At 45.1% G+C, this 21,768-nt stretch overlaps 1 protein-coding gene across 1 annotated transcript in view; it reads right to left on the bottom strand.

Moving 5' to 3' along the window:
- The window catches only part of LOC122386716 (alpha-N-acetylglucosaminidase-like), a 61,606-nt gene that overhangs the window by 12,909 nt on the left and 26,929 nt on the right, over positions 1-21,768 (bottom strand). The window contains exons 9-14 of the mRNA XM_043376196.1: positions 17,391-17,469; positions 14,388-14,537; positions 10,399-10,541; positions 7,922-8,003; positions 7,254-7,346; positions 102-194 (exon numbers count right to left, since the gene is read on the bottom strand). Coding sequence (XP_043232131.1) covers positions 102-194; positions 7,254-7,346; positions 7,922-8,003; positions 10,399-10,541; positions 14,388-14,537; positions 17,391-17,469 — 640 coding nt within the window. The remainder of the gene's footprint in view (positions 1-101; positions 195-7,253; positions 7,347-7,921; positions 8,004-10,398; positions 10,542-14,387; positions 14,538-17,390; positions 17,470-21,768) is intronic.

Raw genomic sequence — 21,768 nt, 5'->3', positions numbered from 1 at the left:
TCAGGTGCATTCGCCGGATAGCCCGTCGTGAAAACGGCTATTACAGTCGTCAGCCATCCCAAGGCCCTATATACCATCCCAAGCACTGCCACGGTACTTACAGCCGGGAAGGGGCTGAGTTGCGGCCGACTGGTCACCATAAAATAGCCGATGTGGCCAAGATCGAGCGACATCAACACGGTATCTACATCCGTCTGAAAAGGGTCGTACCGAATCCTCAGACTGAGTTTTGTAAAGCACTAGGAAGAGCAGGAGGTCGAAGAAGAGGATAACAACCATAGAATATGGTTCCTTTACCTGTTAATTGCAAAATGCAAAGTTGTGAATAGCATACTAGATGCCGGCAGCGCTCGTGCGTTGCCATGGACCAGAATTGAAGGAATGGTAGGTAGGTACTGTCTACTGAGAGTACACCGGGCCAATTACACTGTGTCTCGGGATCAGAGGATCGTTTGTCAAAACAGTCATTCGCCCTCGGCACGCGCAGTTTGATTCCCTCGTATATTATCTCGCTGAAATGTCATTTAACCCTACTCCGGGCGGGCTCTGAAGGGTTCGGTTCTGGGCGGGGGGGGGGGGGGGGCTTTTCGGCCCCGCATCAGATCTCAAAACCACACATCGGAGCGACAAATGGCAAACGGCATTTGATATGTCGTTGAAAGATCTACAACTTTTGCAAAAATATTTTTGGGTCAGGTTGAAGTCACCAGAGGTCATCAATGATAAAATGTTTTGGAAATAGTTTCTTATATAACTTTTGAATTAAGGAACATAGAGACATAAAAGTAGGGGAGATCCGTGTAAGACGCCCAGGGTCGGTAAGAGGCCCCATCGCTTTTTTTACCAAACCAATAATGCTATTTATTTTTTAATGTTCTTGTAAAGCAGAAGCTCTCTTGAAACAACAACTCACGAAACCTGAGGTATCAGGTGCGTCGCAGCGACTTTTGGTAAGCCGGTTTCTGTTTTTGCCCCTTTACTTGCTAGATATATGCATCTTTATCACCCTTATATATCTGAAAAAACAATGGCTATCAAATGCAATCTTATCTCATCGAAATTGTCACATGTTAGCTTCAGAATAGACCATGTTCTGGTGCGCTGCAAATGTCTCATAAACCATAAATATTGTGACGTTAAAACACTGCATTTTTTTAAGAGGCCCTCCCTTCGAGGATGATAAAACGCCCCCCGATAAAAACGCCCCCGATGCTAAAACGCCTGCACCTGCGGCAGGCGTGACATTTTTTTCAAGGAGTTTGTTTTTGTTTCTTTTTTTTCTGTTTCCTTTCTTAGAGGTAATAGGTACAATTTTCGTTGGTCATCAGCGTTTGGTTGTGCTAGTTTTCGCATTGTTCGAGCGCTTTGGAAGTGTTATTGGTTTCGATAACACCGTATTTGCTTAGCTTTTCGAAATAAAAGGCCTTGCAGCTGTGTTCGCAAAGCGTCTTTTACAAGTCGACTTGACTTGTAAAACGCCCGAGGGGGCGTCTTACCATACCCATAGTGTAAGAGGCCCTTTTGCAACTTTTTCCAAAATGTTAAAGTTTACGGTTTGTGTACCCCCTAGATTCATTTTGAATGCAAATATGTATCGGAAAATGATGCATGCTTACAGCGCATGCACACGTTAGCTCTTAAATATTTCAGTTGTCTAAGAATAGCAACTGAGCTTAAGGGGGGGCCTCCTGCACCACTCTCCCCTAATACATTTTTTTTGCTCTCATCGAGGCGATGCGAAATAAGTATGCAATGAATTTCACAGGTCAATTTGAAATTTGACCCGAGGTCAAGGTCAGGTCATCCACCAATGAGGTTGTGGGGTATGGTCATGCTGCGTATCAAACGACGCGCCTTGACCAGGCGAGCAGTTTGGTACCACTTAGAAGTCTTTAGTACATACCATCATGTCGTGATTTATTGACAAAACTATTAATGACGTCACATGACCTCAGATGACCTTTCCCGGTGCCCCTGTCAATAAGTGGCACCAGGATCATCACCGATGAGATAATCTTCCAAAACACTGAAAGAATTGGGTGGTTTTGACTCGTTTACACGAAGCAGGAGGCATTTCAATATTTTCCCATAGGCTTGCAATGTAAAGGTCACGAGACTGACCTCACCTCAGGTCACTTATATAAACATTCTGAGATATACAGCGTGCACATATTGGTACCCTAGCTAAAACCTGAAGAGAAGAAATTGATCAGTCAAAAACTCTAGGCGTGCAAACTTTTCTGATGTGGGGTCAACAAACCGCCTCTGGTGACCTGACCTGACCCGGCACAATGTTTTTTTTGTCAAAATGTGCGCATTAAATGTTAAGGAAAAGTCACAGAGTATGAGCTTTCAGTCTTGCGGCGTTTGGCAATGGCACGAGAAAAAGCCTGAGGGGGCGAATTGCAAGGAATAGGGTTAACCCTCGCATGTGTAGGGGGTCGGATGGACCCTCATGGTTTTTCATGGGGGGGGGGGGGTCGGATGGACCCCCATGGTTTTTCCCAAATAACTCGTGTAACGCGCCCGATCGCGACGAAACTTTCAGTACTTTCAAGTTGATCAATTTTACACCTTCTTTGAAAATTTCATGACTCTGACCCAAATAACCTTTGACCTGCGAGCTATTTATCGAGACCATGTTTGGCCGGAGTCGCGATTCAGCGTATGTCAGCTCACATTATTCGCGCGCTTCCAGTCTTTTTGTGATTTTAAACGTCCAAACATGTGAAATGATGTTCGTCCCACGCATTATGTGGGTGTCAAGGTCACCTGAATGTCAGGTCAGGTCATTGACCTTGGATGACCTCGGGTCACTTTTCGAGTTTTACATGTTTCTAGGGCAGTTTTTCGGGCTAATTTCCACTTCGGCTCATTGACCTGACCTGGAAGGTCAACCAATTACCTAGGACCTCAAAATTGAGTATCATCAGCTTCCTCTCGTCACGGGCAACACGCTCGTTTTTTTTTTCGCGAGGCTCTAGGTCAATCAGGGTCAACTGGTCAACTTGACTCAATTGGCCAACGCTTAAAAAGCTTCCGTGCCAAACAATATTTATATAGAACATTAATCCTATTACTGGTGGGTGGGTGGGGGGGGGGGGGGTGGGGGGGAATCGGCCCCCGCCTGTAGTTTTTTCCTCTCGACGGAAAACGACTTAAGCTAAGGACTCGAAATTTGGGGACTTTTCCTTGCTATTCATTGGGCACATTGTGTTAATTTTTTTAGTTTCTAGCTTGCGCAGAGGCGTCTCCAGGGCCCAATCTTATCAAATGCCTTGAATGCGCATTCACGGCATTTGGTAACATTCACAACTATTCCACATTCACTTATTCATTCGCTCTGGCGACATTTATAATCATTCACGCTATCAAAATCAATGGACAAGATTACCTGGAGGTAAATAAAAAGGACATCTTTGATACCAGTGCCGTAAACTCCGGCCAGTGCTGCCAAATCCTATTCACGGCATTGGTAAGATTGGGCCCAGGACGAGTTTCTCGGGGGTAGTTTTGGCCCAGATTTGACTGTTTCGACATTTGCCGCTAAGCAGCGGCCAGCGACTTACTTAGGTTTATACTGGTGACCAGTGGCACCACCCGTCATATGTATGCGCCTTAAGACTATGTGACGTCATTTTACAATGAAAATATTGGAAAAGGCGGATCCAGGTACCCGAGAAAGGGGGGGGGGGGTAATATCAATGTACTGCCCCCCGTCTTAGTGTGCCTGAATCCGCCTATGCTTAGCGAAAGCGTGTATTGTATGCTCACGTTGCATATTTTACATGATATATGACACATCATGTCATAAGACACGTGATAGGTATACCTTGACAAAAACTCAAAACGTCATCCCAAGTTAGCTTACCTGAATCCGCCTATGATTTTTGAAATATCCAAAATACCGGAGTATATATGAAGGTCCAGTTCATGAAGAAGGGTCCCCTGAAGTTTCATCAAAATCGGTCAAAAAAGAAAGAAGTTGTAGCATTTTTAGTGATGAGGTGTAAAACGCGATTTTTTCCGATTTTTTTTTTGCTTCCAGGAACCCTAATTTTGAACTTTCTTTTGACTTTTTAAAGTCAGTCTGAAAGTTCACGATGAGAGCAAGCGAATGGCGTTTGTCCATTAAGATCGGACATTCAGTTTTCGAGATATCAAGGGGGGGGGGCGAATCGGCCCCCCTCCACCAGTTAACGTAGTCCCGAGAGCCCACCATGCAGTAGTAGGGTTAAAACGCCTTATAGGGCGACAAACGGAGCGATCGAGAGGGGGCCTCGCAGGTGCGAATTTGTGAGGGGGTACCTCCAACTGACTTGTGCACGGCACCCGAATGACCGGTCTCTATTAACCTTCGCCCCAGTGGGGGGGGGGGGCATATGTTACCACCCTGTCGCGTTTTTTTGCGTGTAAATAAAAAACCGCGGCGCGTAGCGCCGCGCCGCTTGGGGTAGCTTTTGGTACATCAATTTTGGACAATGTGTGAAGTTTTTGACCCCAGGTCATGTCAGGTCAGGTCACCAGGTCAAGTTAACTGACCAAGCCTAAAAAAGTTTGAAATCATGTCCAGCCTGCAGTGTTTGTCAGAAAGGTTTTAAACTTGGTGGATTGCATGATGTTATGGGCGCCTACAAATTGTATATCTCGGATTTCTTATATCCGTGACCTAACGTCAGGTCAGTGGCGTGACCTTTCCATTACAAGTCAATGGAGAAAAATGAAAAAGCCTCTAGATCCGTGTGTACGCATAGGAACAGTCCAAATATTTCAGAATCACAATAATTTGGACCACCCGTGATGACCAGGGTGTCATTTTTGCTGATAGCCTCTAGAAAGGTCATCCGAGGTCATTTAAGGCTACAAACAGCTTTTTGCCAATAACTCGCGATTGGAAAGAGATAGAACGCTGGGGATGGTCTCATTGTGTTTGTCTTGCCGAGACGCATCGTTTGATATGCAACATGCCCTTTTCCGGTAAGGTAATGACCTTGACCTGAGGTCAAATTTTCAAGGTGACCTTTCAAGGTCTAATTACGGTTCATTCGACGCGTCTCGGCGAGAGGAACACGATTCTGGCAATAGAAATGTCGTGGCTTTTTGTTGTCGAAAGTTATTGTCAAAAAACACTTTTCGTAAAAACAGCTATTTTTGGAGTTTTTGCCCTCTGGAGGCTAAACCCGTGACCTGAGGTCAATTTTAATAATGACCTTTTCAAAAGAAGAGTTCAAGAGCTATCGATTGCTTTTCCATGCGTTTTTCTAGCTGCCATAGTTCCTGAGATAACGGCATGTTTTCTGAAAAATATAATGACCATTGGCAAATTTTGACCTTTGATGACCTCTGGTGACCCCAATATTGCTCTTAGATAAAAAATGACTGAAATACTTTCAAACGTACGCATTGAGAGCTATCGACTGCTTTTTACTGCGTCTTTTTAGCCCTCTTAGTTTTTGAGTTAGAGGTGGGTGGTAACATATGCCCCCCCCCCCCCCACTAGGGCGAAGTTGGCGGAGACCGCCACTGCGCCACTGGGGCGCGGGTTAAAGTGCCAAATTAGAGCGCAATCAGCCCAGCCGTTCTCGAGATCTGGAAGCGGCACCCTGCACGTGCGCACGTGCAAGTTGGATCCCAGCTTACTTTTGCAGGGGACCCTACTAATCAGTCCCTAACCGGTTACAAAATTTGAGTTCAATCGGTCCAGCCGTTCTCAAGATCTGGAATCGACCCCTGCACTTGCGCACGTGCAGCAGCACCCCAAACTCTGGGACATGGAACTGACTTACCTAGTGGGTGCCTACCGCTACAAGCAAAGCCACCCCGCCCTGGCAACTGCGTGAAAGCCGCCCTGCCCAGCGGTTGCTATAGTATGAGACTCTCATAAGCGTTACAGGTCGGGCCGGGCCGGGCGGCCGGGCCGCTCATACTGAAATTTTTCCGTTATATGGGAAAGACTACGCTCGCTTCGCTCGCTCCGTAACAATACAATTAAGTTACTGATTAACCTTCCAGGCGGTGGGGGGGGGGCATTTTTTTTGCCCCCCTTTAGTTTTTTCGAGATATCTCGAGAACCGCTGCGCCGATCGTCACCAAACTTTCAGTACCCTCCCTTGAGCAGCTATTGCACATTGTGACCAAAAAATTTCCAAAGGCTATGACAGGTTGGACGCTAATGACGTTAGGGTGACGTCATTTCTGCCATTTTCGACCCAGAAAAAGGTTTCGCGAGAAGAGCTGTCAGGCCTACAGCTTTAGAGATACAGAAAAATGTTTGACATAAAGGTATAGAATATCAAGGGCTACAAAAATGTTGTCTCGGATTTTTGAAATTTTTGGATTTTGACTCCCAAAAATAAAAAATAATTTTTTTGAATATAATAGCCGAAAAATCCAAAAAGTTTTTTGAATTTCGAAAAAACCGGATGATAGGTGATAGTCCCTACCGCTGTCTATCTACATACCAAATTTGAGATCGATACCTCTTTTTTTGGCCAAGTTATAGCGAAAAAAAAAGTGTTCAAAACTGATGACGTCAAATTTTCAAACTCAATTTTTAGCAATTCTAGACCTCGTAGCGCAAAGCAAAGACCACCATTAGACTCCCCGTGACGAGCTGCATCGAACCAATGCCCATTTTATGCAAAAATAACAACTTTGAAAATTGACCTTTTTTGACCTGACCTTGACCTGACCTCCACCAGAAAGTGACCTAAACCGTACCTGATGGTCTTATAACCAACACCATTGAGTTGGAAATGAAAAACTGGCCATAAAACATGCATCGCACAACCTTAGTAAAGTTGGGTTCATGTGGTGACCCTTGGTGACCTTTGGTGACCTGACCTGTGAACTGACCTGGTATGACCAGTGACCTCTAATAGCAACATATGTACTAGACAACTGACGCCCTATCGCTGATTTTCGACAAAATGCGTTTTACTCGGTGTAATAGCCCTTTCCCTAGAAGTCCCGTGAACGGTGAAACATTTATCTTTGACCTGACCTGTGACGTCATCGGTGACCCTGAGGTCAATGAAATTTGGTTTTCAACAAATTTGTGTGGAATCAACAAATTTGACAGGGCTATCGAGCGCCGTTTGAATTTTCCGGATCCGTCCAGTAGTTTCGGAGATACGGGGGGGGGGGCAAAAAATGCCCCCCCCCCCACCGCGCGGAAGGTGGCCGGGATGCCGGGTTAAGAACTACATTAAAATCGTGCCTACCGAGCAGGCCCGGCTGACTTCGCGACTTACCGGGGGTGCTGATGAAACAAGCTCAGGTCTTTTGACGGCCGCAAACCACCCGTGGAAGTGCACGCTATTCACCGTGTGGTTGTAAACAGTCGTCTGAAAAAAAAAAACGGTAGGGAATTCAACAGGCAATAGGCATAGAATACACACACATACACGCCAAATCGTTAAACAGCAATGTCATAGTAACTTCAGCGATAAGTTGCATCGAAAGTAATCTAAATTCTAGACACCCGAACGATCTCTTTATGTAAGTGTGTGGAATTTGGTATGAAATTTAAGCGCAATCAGTCGAATATCAATCGCTCCCGATATCTGTCATAGTAAATACGGGTAGGTACAATAAATATACGCGCCCTGACGTCGCACCCGACGCATTTATCGATTCATTAAAGTCTGGGTGCTGAAGACGGCTAATGGAGATCAGAAAATTGGAATAAAAAATTAGAGTTAGCAGAATCGGAGAAAAAAATGCAACTTCCACATCCATTCCAACATTGAAGAATGATATTCTAATATCGATTCCTGATCATGAGTTTTGCCCCATTTTCACAGCCACCGCTGCTAATAAAGTTGAAACTATTTTATTTTTCACAGTGACATTTCCTGCACATTACAGTCTCCGATGAGCAGATGTATGTAAGTATGTACATTGTACAATACATACTTACGATGAGGAATTTCCATGCGTCAGCCATTGTTGTGTGATTGCTGATGTCGGCACCATATCGCCTACGGCTGTAATCGGCTGCCCTGCATTATAAAAAAAAATCAGAACAGCGGTTAACACCACGTTAACACGACATGTATATACGATTTGCTTGTGTAAATTGCAGAAATCCGGTTCTTAGATCTGTGATCTCAGGTGATATTACTACAAACGCTAATGTGTATGGTCCTGTCGTAAAATATCGAGAGGACGTCAATGGCTTGCATTATGCCCGCATCTTAGGTAGGTTACTCGGCACTCGCAGCAACTAAATTGCTATTCTTTACCAATGCAAAGCTATCACATCTTCCACTTTATATGTAGGATAGTTTTAATTTTTTAAAGCTATGACGTGAATAAGCTAAAAAGAACCACTGAGTGCAGGCCCAGCAAGCCGATACAGCTGTGGGTATTGCTGCTCTGTTTTTGGCGACAGCCGTTCCACCTGGCCTTGCTCGTCGAGTTTAACACAGCTGCTTCACGGTGTGTCGCGGCCAGCGAAACTTTCCCACTTTAATTACTACACCGTGTTCCTAATAGAGCACAAGCAGCGGGCAATGGTTACGGGTTCTGGCTGCACCGGGGTCGTAGCGGTTAGCCCGCGCCCTGATTGTGCCTCAGCCAGCTTCGCCATGATGGGGAAGGGGGGGGGGGGGCATTCGATCACACCCGATTTTCTTGAAAACTAAGAAAGCTAGAAAGATACCGAAAAAGAAAAGCATTAGACAATTCATCACTGTAAATTCTCTCAGAGTTAGAAAGGTCATTTTTATCAGGCTATCGCTAAGGTCACTGTAGATTACCAACAGTAGAATTATTACGATTTTTTCGATTTTGCCTTTTTACAAATCAATGGATAACTTGTGAACCAGAAGAACTAGGGAGCCGCAGAGTGGCACATTCGACAGCTCTTTCAAAACTCTTTCGCTCGCGTGTTCTCAGTTTTGCCCCGCGTTCGATGTCTCTCGGACGACGAAGATTCTACGTCGTCCGGCCAATCCCGTTGAAGGTCAGCAGGGGCTCGGCTGTGGTTATGGAACGTGATTGGCCGGACGGCGTAGAATCTTCGCCGTCCGAGAGACATCGAACCCGGGGTTGATCTTAGGTCAACAGTGTGGAACACAGAGGGCAAACACCACCGAACTACATAGACAGATTTCGCAGAAACAATTGTTCCGTAACAACTTTTACACCAATCATTTTATAGCATTTACTTTATCGGTATCCTACATCGCTCGTCAAGTCGCGCCGAATAAACTATATGTTGACCTGAAAAGGTCAACTTCAAAATTTGACCTCAGGTAGAAGTCCTGATCTGTCTTGAAAAGGTCGTTTTGCATTAAACCGATCCGTATTGGTGACCGGAACATAGTTCAGGTGTATTCATCGCTCTATCATGCCACCATCAGGCATCAATTATCAAAAGTAGGTACTATTCTGGAAAAATTCTGGTCATCTTTTGTGACCTAACACAACGTTTTCAGTGGCCACTGGCCGTGAGCTATACCTTGTCCATTGCATATAGGTAAAATGGTCATGTTTCTATTAATATAACCGGTCCCGTAGCTCAGTTGGTAGAGCGTTGGACACCGCGTGGTGAGAGCACGCGTTCCCGGTTACAACATTCCGGGTTCGAAGCGCGACGGGTGCTTGACATTTATGGGCCTCCTAACAGGTATGATTGCGGTTGGTGGCAGTCCGTAGCCAGGTGAAGTCAGTGAGGGGACCGGCCGTGCGCGGCTATGTGCGCACGTTAAACTTTTGACTCTAAATTCTGCCATAGAACTGGAATTGCGCGATCGGAGGGTAGATAGAGGGCAAGGTCACCGCAACAAGCTTCGCTTAGCGGTGGCTCTGTCCTTGTGAATCCTTCCCATCAAAATGTTCGGACTAAATTTATAAAAAAAAATCTTGTGGTTCTGACGTTTTTGCTCAAAGCAGGGGGCATTTGTACTTTTACCCTATTGTCTTATAATGGCGAGGTCATAAATCAGACCTGACCGCAGGTCATAGATTTGAAAACACAATATTTACAAAAAGTTAGAACTGATACCTTCATGCAATTCACCGAGTTCCAACCTTCTAGGAAACAAGCTGTACGAATAATACGATTGCAAAGCTATGTGGAGGCACGGTTGGACTTGAGCCTAATGCCTTGACCTCAGTTGACCTGGGGTAAAAACTTTAAGACACAATGAAATATTGGTGATTGATAAGCTCTGTCACGTTTCGCGGCGCTGCGAGTCGCGGTTTTCAATATGTTTAGAGTAATTCATAATTCATTATTTTCAAATGCTCATATTTTATTGAAAAGCCACGGTGGGATAAGCGAAGAAAAACTTATTTAATGAAATATAGTATCCCACAAGATGTATGTGCCTATGTCTCTCGAATTCAGAGCTGTGTCCTACACCCTAGTGCGTTGCTTTCGATACAGACCATTGGACGACGTCGGGAGAGCTCTTTCTCCATCCCATCTCGAGCATCAGGTCGTACATGACGTAGTTCTGGAAGATGCCCTCCATCGTCAGACCGGTGCCGACCATCGAGCTGTTGGCGATGGCGCGGCCCTCGAACGGTCCCTGCACACAGACAGGACGAAGTCAAACAGACAAACAGGACAGGTCATATTAGAGAGAGAAAATATATGAAAAATTGACCTCTCCTCGACATTTAAAATTATTTGAATAGCCAAATATTACTGTATTGATATTTCGACCAACAGGTCTTCTTCAGAATAAGACAATGTACACAAGTGTACGAGAACGAGAATACAATAATTGATGCAGCAGACTTATTCCCGCGGTTTTCAAATTCAAAAATTAGCGCGGTTTATCTCGCGCTCATAAAACAGTGGTACAACCTTTTTAACAACTTCAAAATATCACAGAATATGCATGAAAACACATCGCTTGACACATCGAGTTCAAAGGTCAACACTCCAAAGTCAAAGGTCAAAGTACTAGGTTCAAATGCCAGACAAGAAGGTCGAGTTCAAGGTTAGAGTTCAACGTATCCATGACCATCAAGGTCAAACCATAGCCAGATAATATATATTAACACATGGTTTCCCGTGTGTAAATGGTTTTAACGCACGACGTGGATGGATTGGAGCACGAGTGTGTTAATGCACGAGTGAAACGAGTGCATTAACGCACAAGTGCTCCATTCCATCCACGAGTGCGTTAAAACCATTTATGCACGGAAACCATGTGTTAAACTAATTAATACATGCTTAACGGTGCGAATTTAAATGAAAATTAAACCTAGTCCATGCCACTAAAAAGGACCCTTTATGGGAAATCTTAGAATAAAGTCAATGACCCTTCCGAAAAACTTCAGTCGAGAAAGTCATCACTGCACGCGCGTGCACCAATTTAAATTGGTGCACGGCTACCTTCGAATTAACGCACGGTTAATCTCCAGTGAACGCACCGTAAAGTATGTATTAATGTAAATTATACAATATACACATATATACAGATCTTCATTCGCACTGATTGTTCACAAGTCCAGTAAAGCGCATTACAAATTTAGCAATACAAAATTGGCCATAGGAAGCATTTGACATTTCCACGATCACACTTAATACATTTCCAAATCTTCACTTATTTATATCTACATGATAGGCCATGAGGACACCTTTGAGTTTAGCCTTGGGTCAAGCTGCCTGATGAGTAGTGATTCCGCTATTTTGCGGTCAGGATGGTCTCTTGCCCGGTACAAAACTTCAACATCTATGTGTGTGAGGTTGCCTGTAGTCTGTGGGTGACAGGTACGAAAATGGTCTCCTAAGGGTGTATCCTGTTTTTGGCTCGTCATATCACGTAAATGTTCATTGAACCGCAGCCTCAAGGGCCTTTTCGTTTCCCCAATGTACTCCATTTGACCTACATCAGAAGCACAAAGTTTGCATTTTAGCCTATAAACTACGTTTTTTTGTGTGCATAGTCCGCGAAAATCTGTCTTACATAGATTACGTCTGTTGCCGCCCGGGCATTGAGGTTTGGAAAAGGCCGACCGCACTAACTGTTTCTTTAACTTTTTATCATTACGCCATGCTACTTTCACGTCCAGCCCCGATTTCTTGACCACTTTTTTCACCTTGCATAGCAAATCCTCATCGATGTACGGTAAGGTAAGGAAGCCATCCTCCCCCAACGTCTGTTTCGGTGCCCTACCCTTTGACCTCGCTTGTCTGACCTGCCTTAGAAGTTTTTTCAACAGCTGTGCCGAATAACCATTACCCAGTAGCAATGCCCTAATCTTGCTCACGTAGGGCCAAACTGGAGACGGAACTGTATATCAAACCAACGAACTCGGGCATAGTGTTACATGCTACCTCAGCACACCCCTCAGCTACTAAGCATAGCATGATTAGGAACATGTTCCATAGAGCCTACAACAATATGCTTCCAGCACAAGTAGGGCATTGCTACTGGGTAATGGTTATTCGGCACAGCTGTTGAAAAAACTTCTAAGGCAGGTCAGACAAGCGAGGTCAAAGGGTAGGGCACCGAAACAGACGTTGGGGGAGGATGGCTTCCTTACCTTACCGTACATCGATGAGGATTTGCTATGCAAGGTGAAAAAAGTGGTCAAGAAATCGGGGCTGGACGTGAAAGTAGCATGGCGTAATGATAAAAAGTTAAAGAAACAGTTAGTGCGGTCGGCCTTTTCCAAACCTCAATGCCCGGGCGGCAACAGATGTAATCTATGTAAGACAGATTTTCGCGGACTATGCACACAAAAAAACGTAGTTTATAGGCTAAAATGCAAACTTTGTGCTTCTGATGTAGGTCAAATGGAGTACATTGGGGAAACGAAAAGGCCCTTGAGGCTGCGGTTCAATGAACATTTACGTGATATGACGAGCCAAAAACAGGATACACCCTTAGGAGACCATTTTCGTACCTGTCACCCACAGACTACAGGCAACCTCACACACATAGATGTTGAAGTTTTGTACCGGGCAAGAGACCATCCTGACCGCAAAATAGCGGAATCACTACTCATCAGGCAGCTTGACCCAAGGCTAAACTCAAATGTGTCCTCATGGCCTATCATGTAGATATAAATAAGTGAAGATTTGGAAATGTATGAAGTGTGATCGTGGAAATGTCAAATGCTTCCTATGGCCAATTTTGTATTGCTAAATTTGTAATGCGCTTTACTGGACTTGTGAACAATCAGTGCGAATGAAGATCTGTATATATGTGTATATTGTATAATTTACATTATCTGGCTATGGTTTGACCTTGATGGTCATGGATACGTTGAACTCTAACCTTGAACTCGACCTTCTTGTCTGGCATTTGAACCTAGTACTTTGACCTTTGACTTTGGAGTGTTGACCTTTGAACTCGATGTGTCAAGCGGTGTGTTTTCATGCATATTCTGTGATATTTTGAAGTTGTTAAAAAGGTTGTACCACTGTTTTATGAGCGCGAGATAAACCGCGCTAATTTTTGAATTTGAAAACCGCGGGAATAAGTCTGCTGCATCAATTATTGTATTCTCGTTCTCGTACACTTGTGTACATTGTCTTATTCTGAAGAAGACCTGTTGGTCGAAATATCAATACAGTAATATTTGGCTATTCAAATAATTTTAAATGTCGAGGAGAGGTCAATTTTTCATATATTTTCTCTCTCTAATATTCATAATGTTCCTCGCAAGAGCGCTCCAAAGAATAAGTTCTAAACAGGACAGGTCCTTCAGACAAACAGCAGACGATACGGGTCTTGGAAACAGAACACAGAAACAGAAAACAAACAGGACGATCCCTACAAAAAACATATTAGTGATCTGCAGAGGAACAGAACAGGTTTCTAGAGATAAAATCAGAACAAGAGCCTTCAGACAAACAGAGCACAAACGGAGCGGTTCCTGCCCTGCAGACAAACATTGCATAACCTACAGAGAAACAGAACAGAAACAAAACAGTCCCCACAGACACACAGAACATAAACGGAACACGGTTCCTGAAGAGAAACAGAGCAGGGTCCATGCATATTAACAGAACAAGGTCTTGGAAAAAAGCAAATCACAAACAGAACTATCTCTGTGGGACTTACAGACACACATAACACAAACAGAGTGGTCCCTGCAGGCAAACAGAACGGCAAACAGAACGATAACAGGTCTGTAGTCAAACAAAACACGGCCCTAAAACCAATAGAACAGGAGCCTTTGGAAAAACGGGGTTCTGCATGCACAAAAAAGGTCCCTGCAGACACACAGACCTGGAATCTGTACACAAGCAGAACAGGACACTGAAGCTGTAGACGCAGCGTCACGTGGTGCGTTCGCCGGTAGTCGAATACCTATTACATTTTAATAGGCACTAAGGTAGCAGAACAAAACAGCTAACACCGCCAGTCACTACAGCTAGAGCCTGCTGTAGAGAAACCGATTCTGGCGCTGACCTTGACAATCTGGTCGACGGTGCCCTGGAGGCCGAGCTGTCCGCCAAAGTTGTGCAGCATGCACCAGATGAACGGCTGCCCGTAGTACGAGTCGAACTGGCCGTAGAGCGGCTTCACGTCCGAATGCAGATCCAGCACGATCATCCGGCCCTGTCGCACACAGAGCCGCCGCGCATCAGAACAGGTACATCAGATCGGACACAGATCGTTCACTGTGCCGCCATCAGAACAGGTACGGCACGATCATCCGGCCCTGACACAGATCGTTCACTGTGCCGCCATCAGAACAGGTACGGCACGATCATCCGGCCCTGGTGCACACATAACGTTCACTGTGCTGCACATCAGGACGGCATGTCTGCCGATGCAGGTGCGCACAGATGAACAACACGTGAACGGAATCTCATGGACTACCAGAACATGTTCAAGGGTCTCTGATTTACACATGTTTGTTATTCGCTTGTCTTCGATAAATAATGAATCTGGTGATGATGAATTTGTTCAGAGGTTCTCTGTGACAAGACAAACACTACTCGGACCATTAGCCATCAGGGCATTTACCGAGTTTTCTCAGGACTACTGCCGGAAGCCGTATTAGACTGACTGTCTGCAGGACTGTGCGACTGTGATTCTACGGCAGAAGCCGTCACCAGACATTATATTCTACCATTATATTCTGATTCTACCGGGTGTTCATTAATGAATGGAATAACGTAGCTACGTCACGTGATAACAATAAATCACGTACGCGCAATTTTTGCCTTGTTAATATGAAGCATTGGCTTTATCATTTTTTAATACATGATAACTTTAATCACGGTGTCATCCAAACGCTTGTGAATGGCTCTGGTTTCGAAGAGCCCAAATCGGCACTTCAAGACAAACTCGCCGTTCAATTATGAACAAGAGGGTTGGGTTGTGGAGAAGTGTGCCGGGTTGGAAAGTCTTACCGTGGTTAGGCGGGCTTTCCGCCTTAACCCTCGCCGGCCGAGGGGGGGGGGGGCGGGTGCCGCCCCCCCCATAGGGTTTTTTCGCAATAGCTCCGAACACGCTGGCGATAGAGAGCTGAAACTTGGCATACCTGACCTTTGATCCAAGCCGCATCTTTTGACACCAACCGCATTTTTGGGTCAGGTCAGGTCACTGACCTATGACGTCATAAGTGAACCTCTGCACGGTCTTCAGATGTCGCAACTTCGCAACGCCCTCACTGCCAGAGGAGATGTCACAGGGAAATGAAACTTGCAGGATCTAGTATCCATTATGAGTCTCACAACTTGTATATCTCGGATTTTTCCTAAAGGTCATATGAGGTCAGGTCATTTTCGTGACCTCACCATTATAAGTCAATGGGGAAAAATGAAAACTGCTATTCTGGCGCCGGGAACGATCTCCAACTATCTCAAGCACACGGAATCGTGATTTGATGCACTCCTTGCAAGGTTAGATGCGTCATTTTTGCAATGTTGACCTTGCGTGACGTCATTTATGACGTCATCAAGGTCATATTAGTTTTTCGTCAATAACTCCCGACCAAATTGAGCTAGCGAGTCGAGAAAGCCACCAATGGACTCAGGAAGACCTGCCGAATCGAATGATATGCGACATGACCTCTTTCGACCAACTTCGTGACCTGGGGGTGCTGACCTGACCTTGACCTGAGGTCAACACCCTAAGTTGACCTGACCCGAACAAAAAGTATATCATTCGACGCGCCTGAGCAAGGCGAACACGATGCTGCCAAAATCGCGGCTCTGCGGCCGTTTTTTGCGAAGTTATTCACCAAAAACTGAACCGTACCCTGGGGCACTTGACCTGACCTCAGAGGTCACCGGTTGACCTAGGACCTCAAAATCGGGTACCAATCTCTGCGTCTCGTAACGGCGCACACGCTCGTTTTTTCCGCGACGCGCTAGCTCCACCAGGGGCGAAACGGCGAGGGGGGGTCGTACCCGCCCCCCCCCCCTCGGCCGGCGCGTATGTAGAAAACCAATAGGTCCGGCGAGGGTTAAGTTCTCTCCGAGAAAACCAGCAGCAATACTACATCTGAATGCTTTTCAGCGTTTGGTGGAAAGATTTAGGATGGTTGCAGCGACACGGCCATGTGTGCGCTCCGGGCGCCAGCCGATGGCCCCTGATGAAATGGAACAGGTCAAGGATTTCTTCCGGAAAAATGCCACAGCTCATAATCGGCAGGCGTGCGAAGAGCTTAAAATGTCCATTAGAAAAGTATTGAAGATCCTAATTATGTCATGGCCTCCCTCGATCGAAGTTCAACGATCTCGCGCGGAAGTGCCATCTGCACTGGCCCGCATACAGTCCCGACCTGTCCTGCCTGGATTTCTCGTTCTGGACCCAAGCTTTGGATCGCGTGATGGAATCGGAGCCGGAAACAATCAAAGAACTGAAGAAGGTCGTGGAGGACTTCGCCAGAGCATAAGCAAGGAGCAGCTGAGGAAGACGGCCCGGCACACACAGCGCCGGGCAGAGCCGTGCGTGGCCGAGCGAAGGTGTTACTTTGAGCCCTGTAAGAGACACAAGTGGCAAGCGGTGATCGCGGTGATGTCATCATAAATGATCAGCCCTCCTGAAAATGCATTGTGTGATTTGATAACGTGAGATGAATATAAATATCTTTAATATTTATATCTTTCTGGTGCCTACCTACTTTATTCCATTCATTAATGAACACCCGGTAGTATTAGGGACCGTAAGACAGTGCTGGTCAGTGGTCACTGGACTCATCAGAGACCACTGTTGGAGATCGTATATAAACGTGACCAATAACCACGAGGACTACATCACTGAACTGCATAGGGTGACTTTTATACCACAGGGAACATCCGCATCCACAGGACTGTGCCTGACTGAAGGAGTTAACCAAGGCTATACATTTAACGTTCACTACAGCCCATACGCGGCGATGGCCTCCCTCGCACGGGGCATACGGAGCATTTGAGCCCGGCACCCATGGCCGCAGGTGAGAAGGCAGCACATACTCACTGTTGGCACTGAGGTCAGATATGCCTTCGCCTGTGGAACTTCCCAGAAGGAATTCAAGAAGAGCCACCCTTGCATTAACCTGAAACGCAAACAGAAAATCGAGTAAATGGCAAATGCGTTAGGTAGTTCGAACTTAAAATAGACACACAAAATGAGCCAAAACCCACCATGTCGATTTCGAAGATTCATGCAAGACACTGAAGTTTTCGATTAATTTCTTTCCCAAACTACTCTCTTGTACCACCCTCGAAAAGACTTCTACGGCGTTAGATAACGAGTTGAAGAAAACGCTGTGGTAAATTGCTGTGTATGAGTATATTTTCTTTTTGGGAGGGAGGGGTAAAATAGAAAGGGTGGGAGAGAGGGAGGGAGAAAGAAAAACAGAGTTAAACAGAGAAAAATAAAGGCAGATAAAAAAGAAATAAAGACAGGAAAAAGGAAAAAAGCAAAAAAAGAAAGAAAGCGAGAGAGAGAGAGAGAGAGAGAGAGAGAGAGAGAGAGAGAGAGAGAGAGAGAGAGAGAGAGAGAGAGAGAGAGAGAGAGAGAGAGAGAGAGAGAGAGAGAGAGAGAGAGAGAGAGAGAGAGAGAGAGAGAGAGAGAGAGAGAGAGAGAGAGAGAGAGAGAGAGAGAGAGAGAGAGAGAGAGAGAAAAAATTACAATGAACATGCAGCCGATAGTTAGTGCATACGAAATGTCGCTTGCAAATCGCGTTTACCTGCTTATGGACAGGAGCGCAAGATGCGAACTTTGTACAACCGTTCATGTTGTTCAGTGGTTTCGTAGTTACCACAAATTCTAACGAATCGGAAACTTCGTCTGCAGTTGATCAGGAAAACCATCCTTAAAGTCAGAATAGTCCACCGATGATTTACAATTAATCTTATAACATTCTGCAAAGTAATTTCATGAAAAATATAAAACTTTTAAATAGCGGAAGGCAGATAATGCAATTTACCAAAATTATAGGTATTTCAATGGACAGAAAGTCCCTAAAGAGCTCGGTAACCTAGAGCAGGACGAAGCATAAGTGATTTTTTTCTGTATCCGTTGTCGTCAGCACACCGGGCTCAAAAACAGCTTATACCCCATCAGCTAATGGATTGTTCTTTTCCCTCTGGCCAAAAACAATTGTCTAGTCAGATCGCAAAATCAAACAAAGTGCGTCCTCAGACGCCTGCTGGGCTGCTGGGAGACCGACCGTTGCAGCTATTCTGCACTGTCGCCGGTCCAATCACGACCTGGGACGCTGCTCGCGACGGTGTGCAAGGCTTCAGATCGATCGCTCTCCGCTTCAGCGCAGCGCACGCGCATGTGAAGCCTTCACCTTCGCGGAAATCTCCTTATGGTGGTAGGCAGGTCGTCGTGTGTTGTAGGTTTGAGGAGCTCATACAAGGTAACAATCAATCTAATAAGTTGATGTAGGTAAGTAGGCATTGTGCTTACAATCCCTGCTTTGCATACTCTACTGATTATCATTGCGTTCAACATTTGGATTGTTCATTTAGGTGCTATTTTCGTTTGCGATCCACCTGAGGTTGGAAAACGACGATATTTAACCCACGCCCCGCTGGGGGGGGGGGGCGAAAAACGGGAGCGAAAAACTGGCGAAAACGCTGGCGAAAAACGGGAGGGGGCAGATTCTGCCCCCTCCCGTTTTTCGCCAATAATGTCTAAACGCGTTGCGCCAGCGACGTCAAACTTTCCGTACCACGTACCGGGACGGCTGGGACCACTTCTGCGCCTGCCATCTATCGGGCAGTGCTTGGAACTACAGCGGGCGCCGGCCGGCCGGGCCGCGCGGCGCCGTTACGGGGCTATGGAGGCGAATGAAGTGGTGTAAAACCAGACGAATTTTACGCTTGTAAAGCAAAAACCGAAAAATGTACACTCACCACGGTGTTCAGGAAAGTACTGGGAACAATATGGATATAATTTAAAGCTAGTAAGATGCGAGCTGTTGGTTCCCTAGAGCAGTATTTACATACTTGTCGGAGATATGACTTTAACATTACTGGAGCTTCTAAACTGCGCTCGCAAAGTACTTGATTGTAAATATTTCCATTTAGAGGCAAAAATCTAAAAATGTACAGTCAGAGCGTTGTTCCCAATGCCTCTAGGTACATAATGAGCATAAATTTAGCTTGAAGTCTCATCACACATTGGTTCCCAGTCCAGTTTAAAACGACACTTTGTGCCGCAGAGCCTATCTCTTCCAATGGATGGCGGCTGGGTGGCGGTTGTAGTGGGGGACAAGGCAATTCTTGAGTGAAATGAAATCATTTTCTTTCATAGAAGAATTTTGAAGAACTTGTAATAATTGACAAATGATCGTTAATTACGGCGCATAATTTAAAGTTCATGGCAAATGAAAAGATTTTAAACAATGATTGTGAACCCCAGTACTGCCGCGCGAGTAAGCCAGTACTCGACGCACGGTCTGCCCGCCACTTCTGAAAATGGTCCGCGGCCGGCGGGCCGCGACCCGACACGATATAATACATCAATTTGACACGTTCCCTTAACCCGCGCGGGGCTGGGGGGATAGATTTTACCCCCCTCGCGAATTTTTGCAATATCTCAAAAACGGCGGCGCCAAACTTTCAGTACCTTTTCTTACATCAATTTGACATGTTCCCCCCTGAAAATTTGAGCGAAATTCGTCGGATTTTTTTTTTTGAGAAATTGACGTTTTAGTGACGTCATGTTCGCCATTTTCGCCTCAAAAACGGCAAAAGTTCAAGCGCCGCTAACATCTTCATTTTTAAAGGAATCAAGACGTAACAAAAAAAAGGATATACGTAATTCTACTTTGTCTATCAAATGGCTATCTCGGTTTTTTGAAAATTTTGGATTTTGGCCCAAATTTTTTCAAAAAAACAGACTTTTTTGGGAAAATAGCTATAAAATCCAAAAATTTTGAGTGTATCGAAAAAACCGGAATATATGTCAGAGAAGTGGTCTATGTGCACCTACATACCAAGTTTTAGAAGAATCGGTTAAAAAATGTGGGAGTTATTCAAAATTGTATGACGTCACGACACACAAAAAATTTGAAAAATGACTTTTTTGGAAGTTCTAGACCTCGTACGGAAACAAAAATAGCACCATTCGATTCGCCGTGAAAAACTGCATCAGATAGACACCTTTTTAGGCCTTAACAACCAACCTCAAAATTTGACCTCACTTGACCTGACCTTGACCTGACCTCGACCTGAAATTCATCCAGAGGTGGTCCATATCACTTATTGAGTGTGCCTATTGAATTCTATAAGTAAAATGACCCATAAAACATGTGTCGCACATGCCCTTTTCTATATTTTGTTTTTGGTGACCTGACTTGACCTGACCTGACCTTGACCTTGACCTCTGAATGATATTGTATGCAACGAATATTGTCTTGGTAGCCTAAGAACACGTTTTGGGCGATCAGTCTCAGTCCATGACTCCATTCTTCGGCAACTACGGTGCAAGGCCGATACTGTAGGAACTTGCAATTTGTACCCTTGACCTGACCTTGACCTTGACCTCAAACTTAAAATTAAGTACATGCTTTTAGTTGTTCGTGATGAGATCTTTCGATTGGCGTTTGAATTTTCCAAATCGGACCATTAGTTCGGGAGATAACAGGGGGGGGGGGTAAAATTTACCCCCCCAGCCCCGCGCGTTCGGCTGGAGACCCCAGCCCCGCGCGGGTTAAAATTTGAGCGAAATCCGTCGGAAAATGTTTGAGAAAATGACGTTTTAGTGACGTCATGTTCGCCATTTTCGCCTCAAAAACGGCAAAATTTCAAACGCCGCTAACATCTTCGTTTTTAAAGGAATCAAGACGTAACAAAGAACGTTATACGTGATTTTACTTTGCCTATCAAATGGCTATCTCGGTTTTTGAAAATTTTGGATTTTGGCTCAATTTTTTTCTTTAAAAAAACTGATTTTTTTGGGAAAATAATTATAAAATCCAAAACTTTTGAGTGTATCGAAAAAACCCGAATACATGTCAGAGAAGTGGTCTATGTGCACCTACATACCAATTTTAAGAAGAATCGGTTCAAAAATGTGGGAGTTATTCAAAATTTTATGACTTCACGACACACATGAAAAAAGATTTTTTTTTGGAAGTTCTAGACCTCGTACGGAAACATAAAGCACCATTCGATTTGCCGTGACAAACTGCATCAGATAGACACCTTTTTAGGCCTTAACAACCAACTTCAAAATTTGACCTCACTTAACCCGCGCCCTGGTGGGGTCTGTTTATAACGCGACCTGGTGGGGGGGGGGGGGGGGCTATTTTTTGCCCCCCGTCGTATCTCCGAAACTACTGGACGGATCCGGAAAATTCAAACGGTGTTCGAAAGGCCTGTCAAATTTGTCGAGA

The sequence above is a fragment of the Amphibalanus amphitrite genome, unplaced genomic scaffold (genome assembly GCF_019059575.1).
Source record: "Amphibalanus amphitrite isolate SeventyFive unplaced genomic scaffold, NRLGWU_Aamphi_draft 000260F_arrow, whole genome shotgun sequence".
Classification (NCBI taxonomy): Eukaryota; Metazoa; Arthropoda; class Thecostraca; order Balanomorpha; family Balanidae; genus Amphibalanus; species Amphibalanus amphitrite.
The sequence above is the reverse complement of the archived record's forward strand: the minus strand, read 5'-3'. Positions and strand labels throughout refer to the sequence as shown.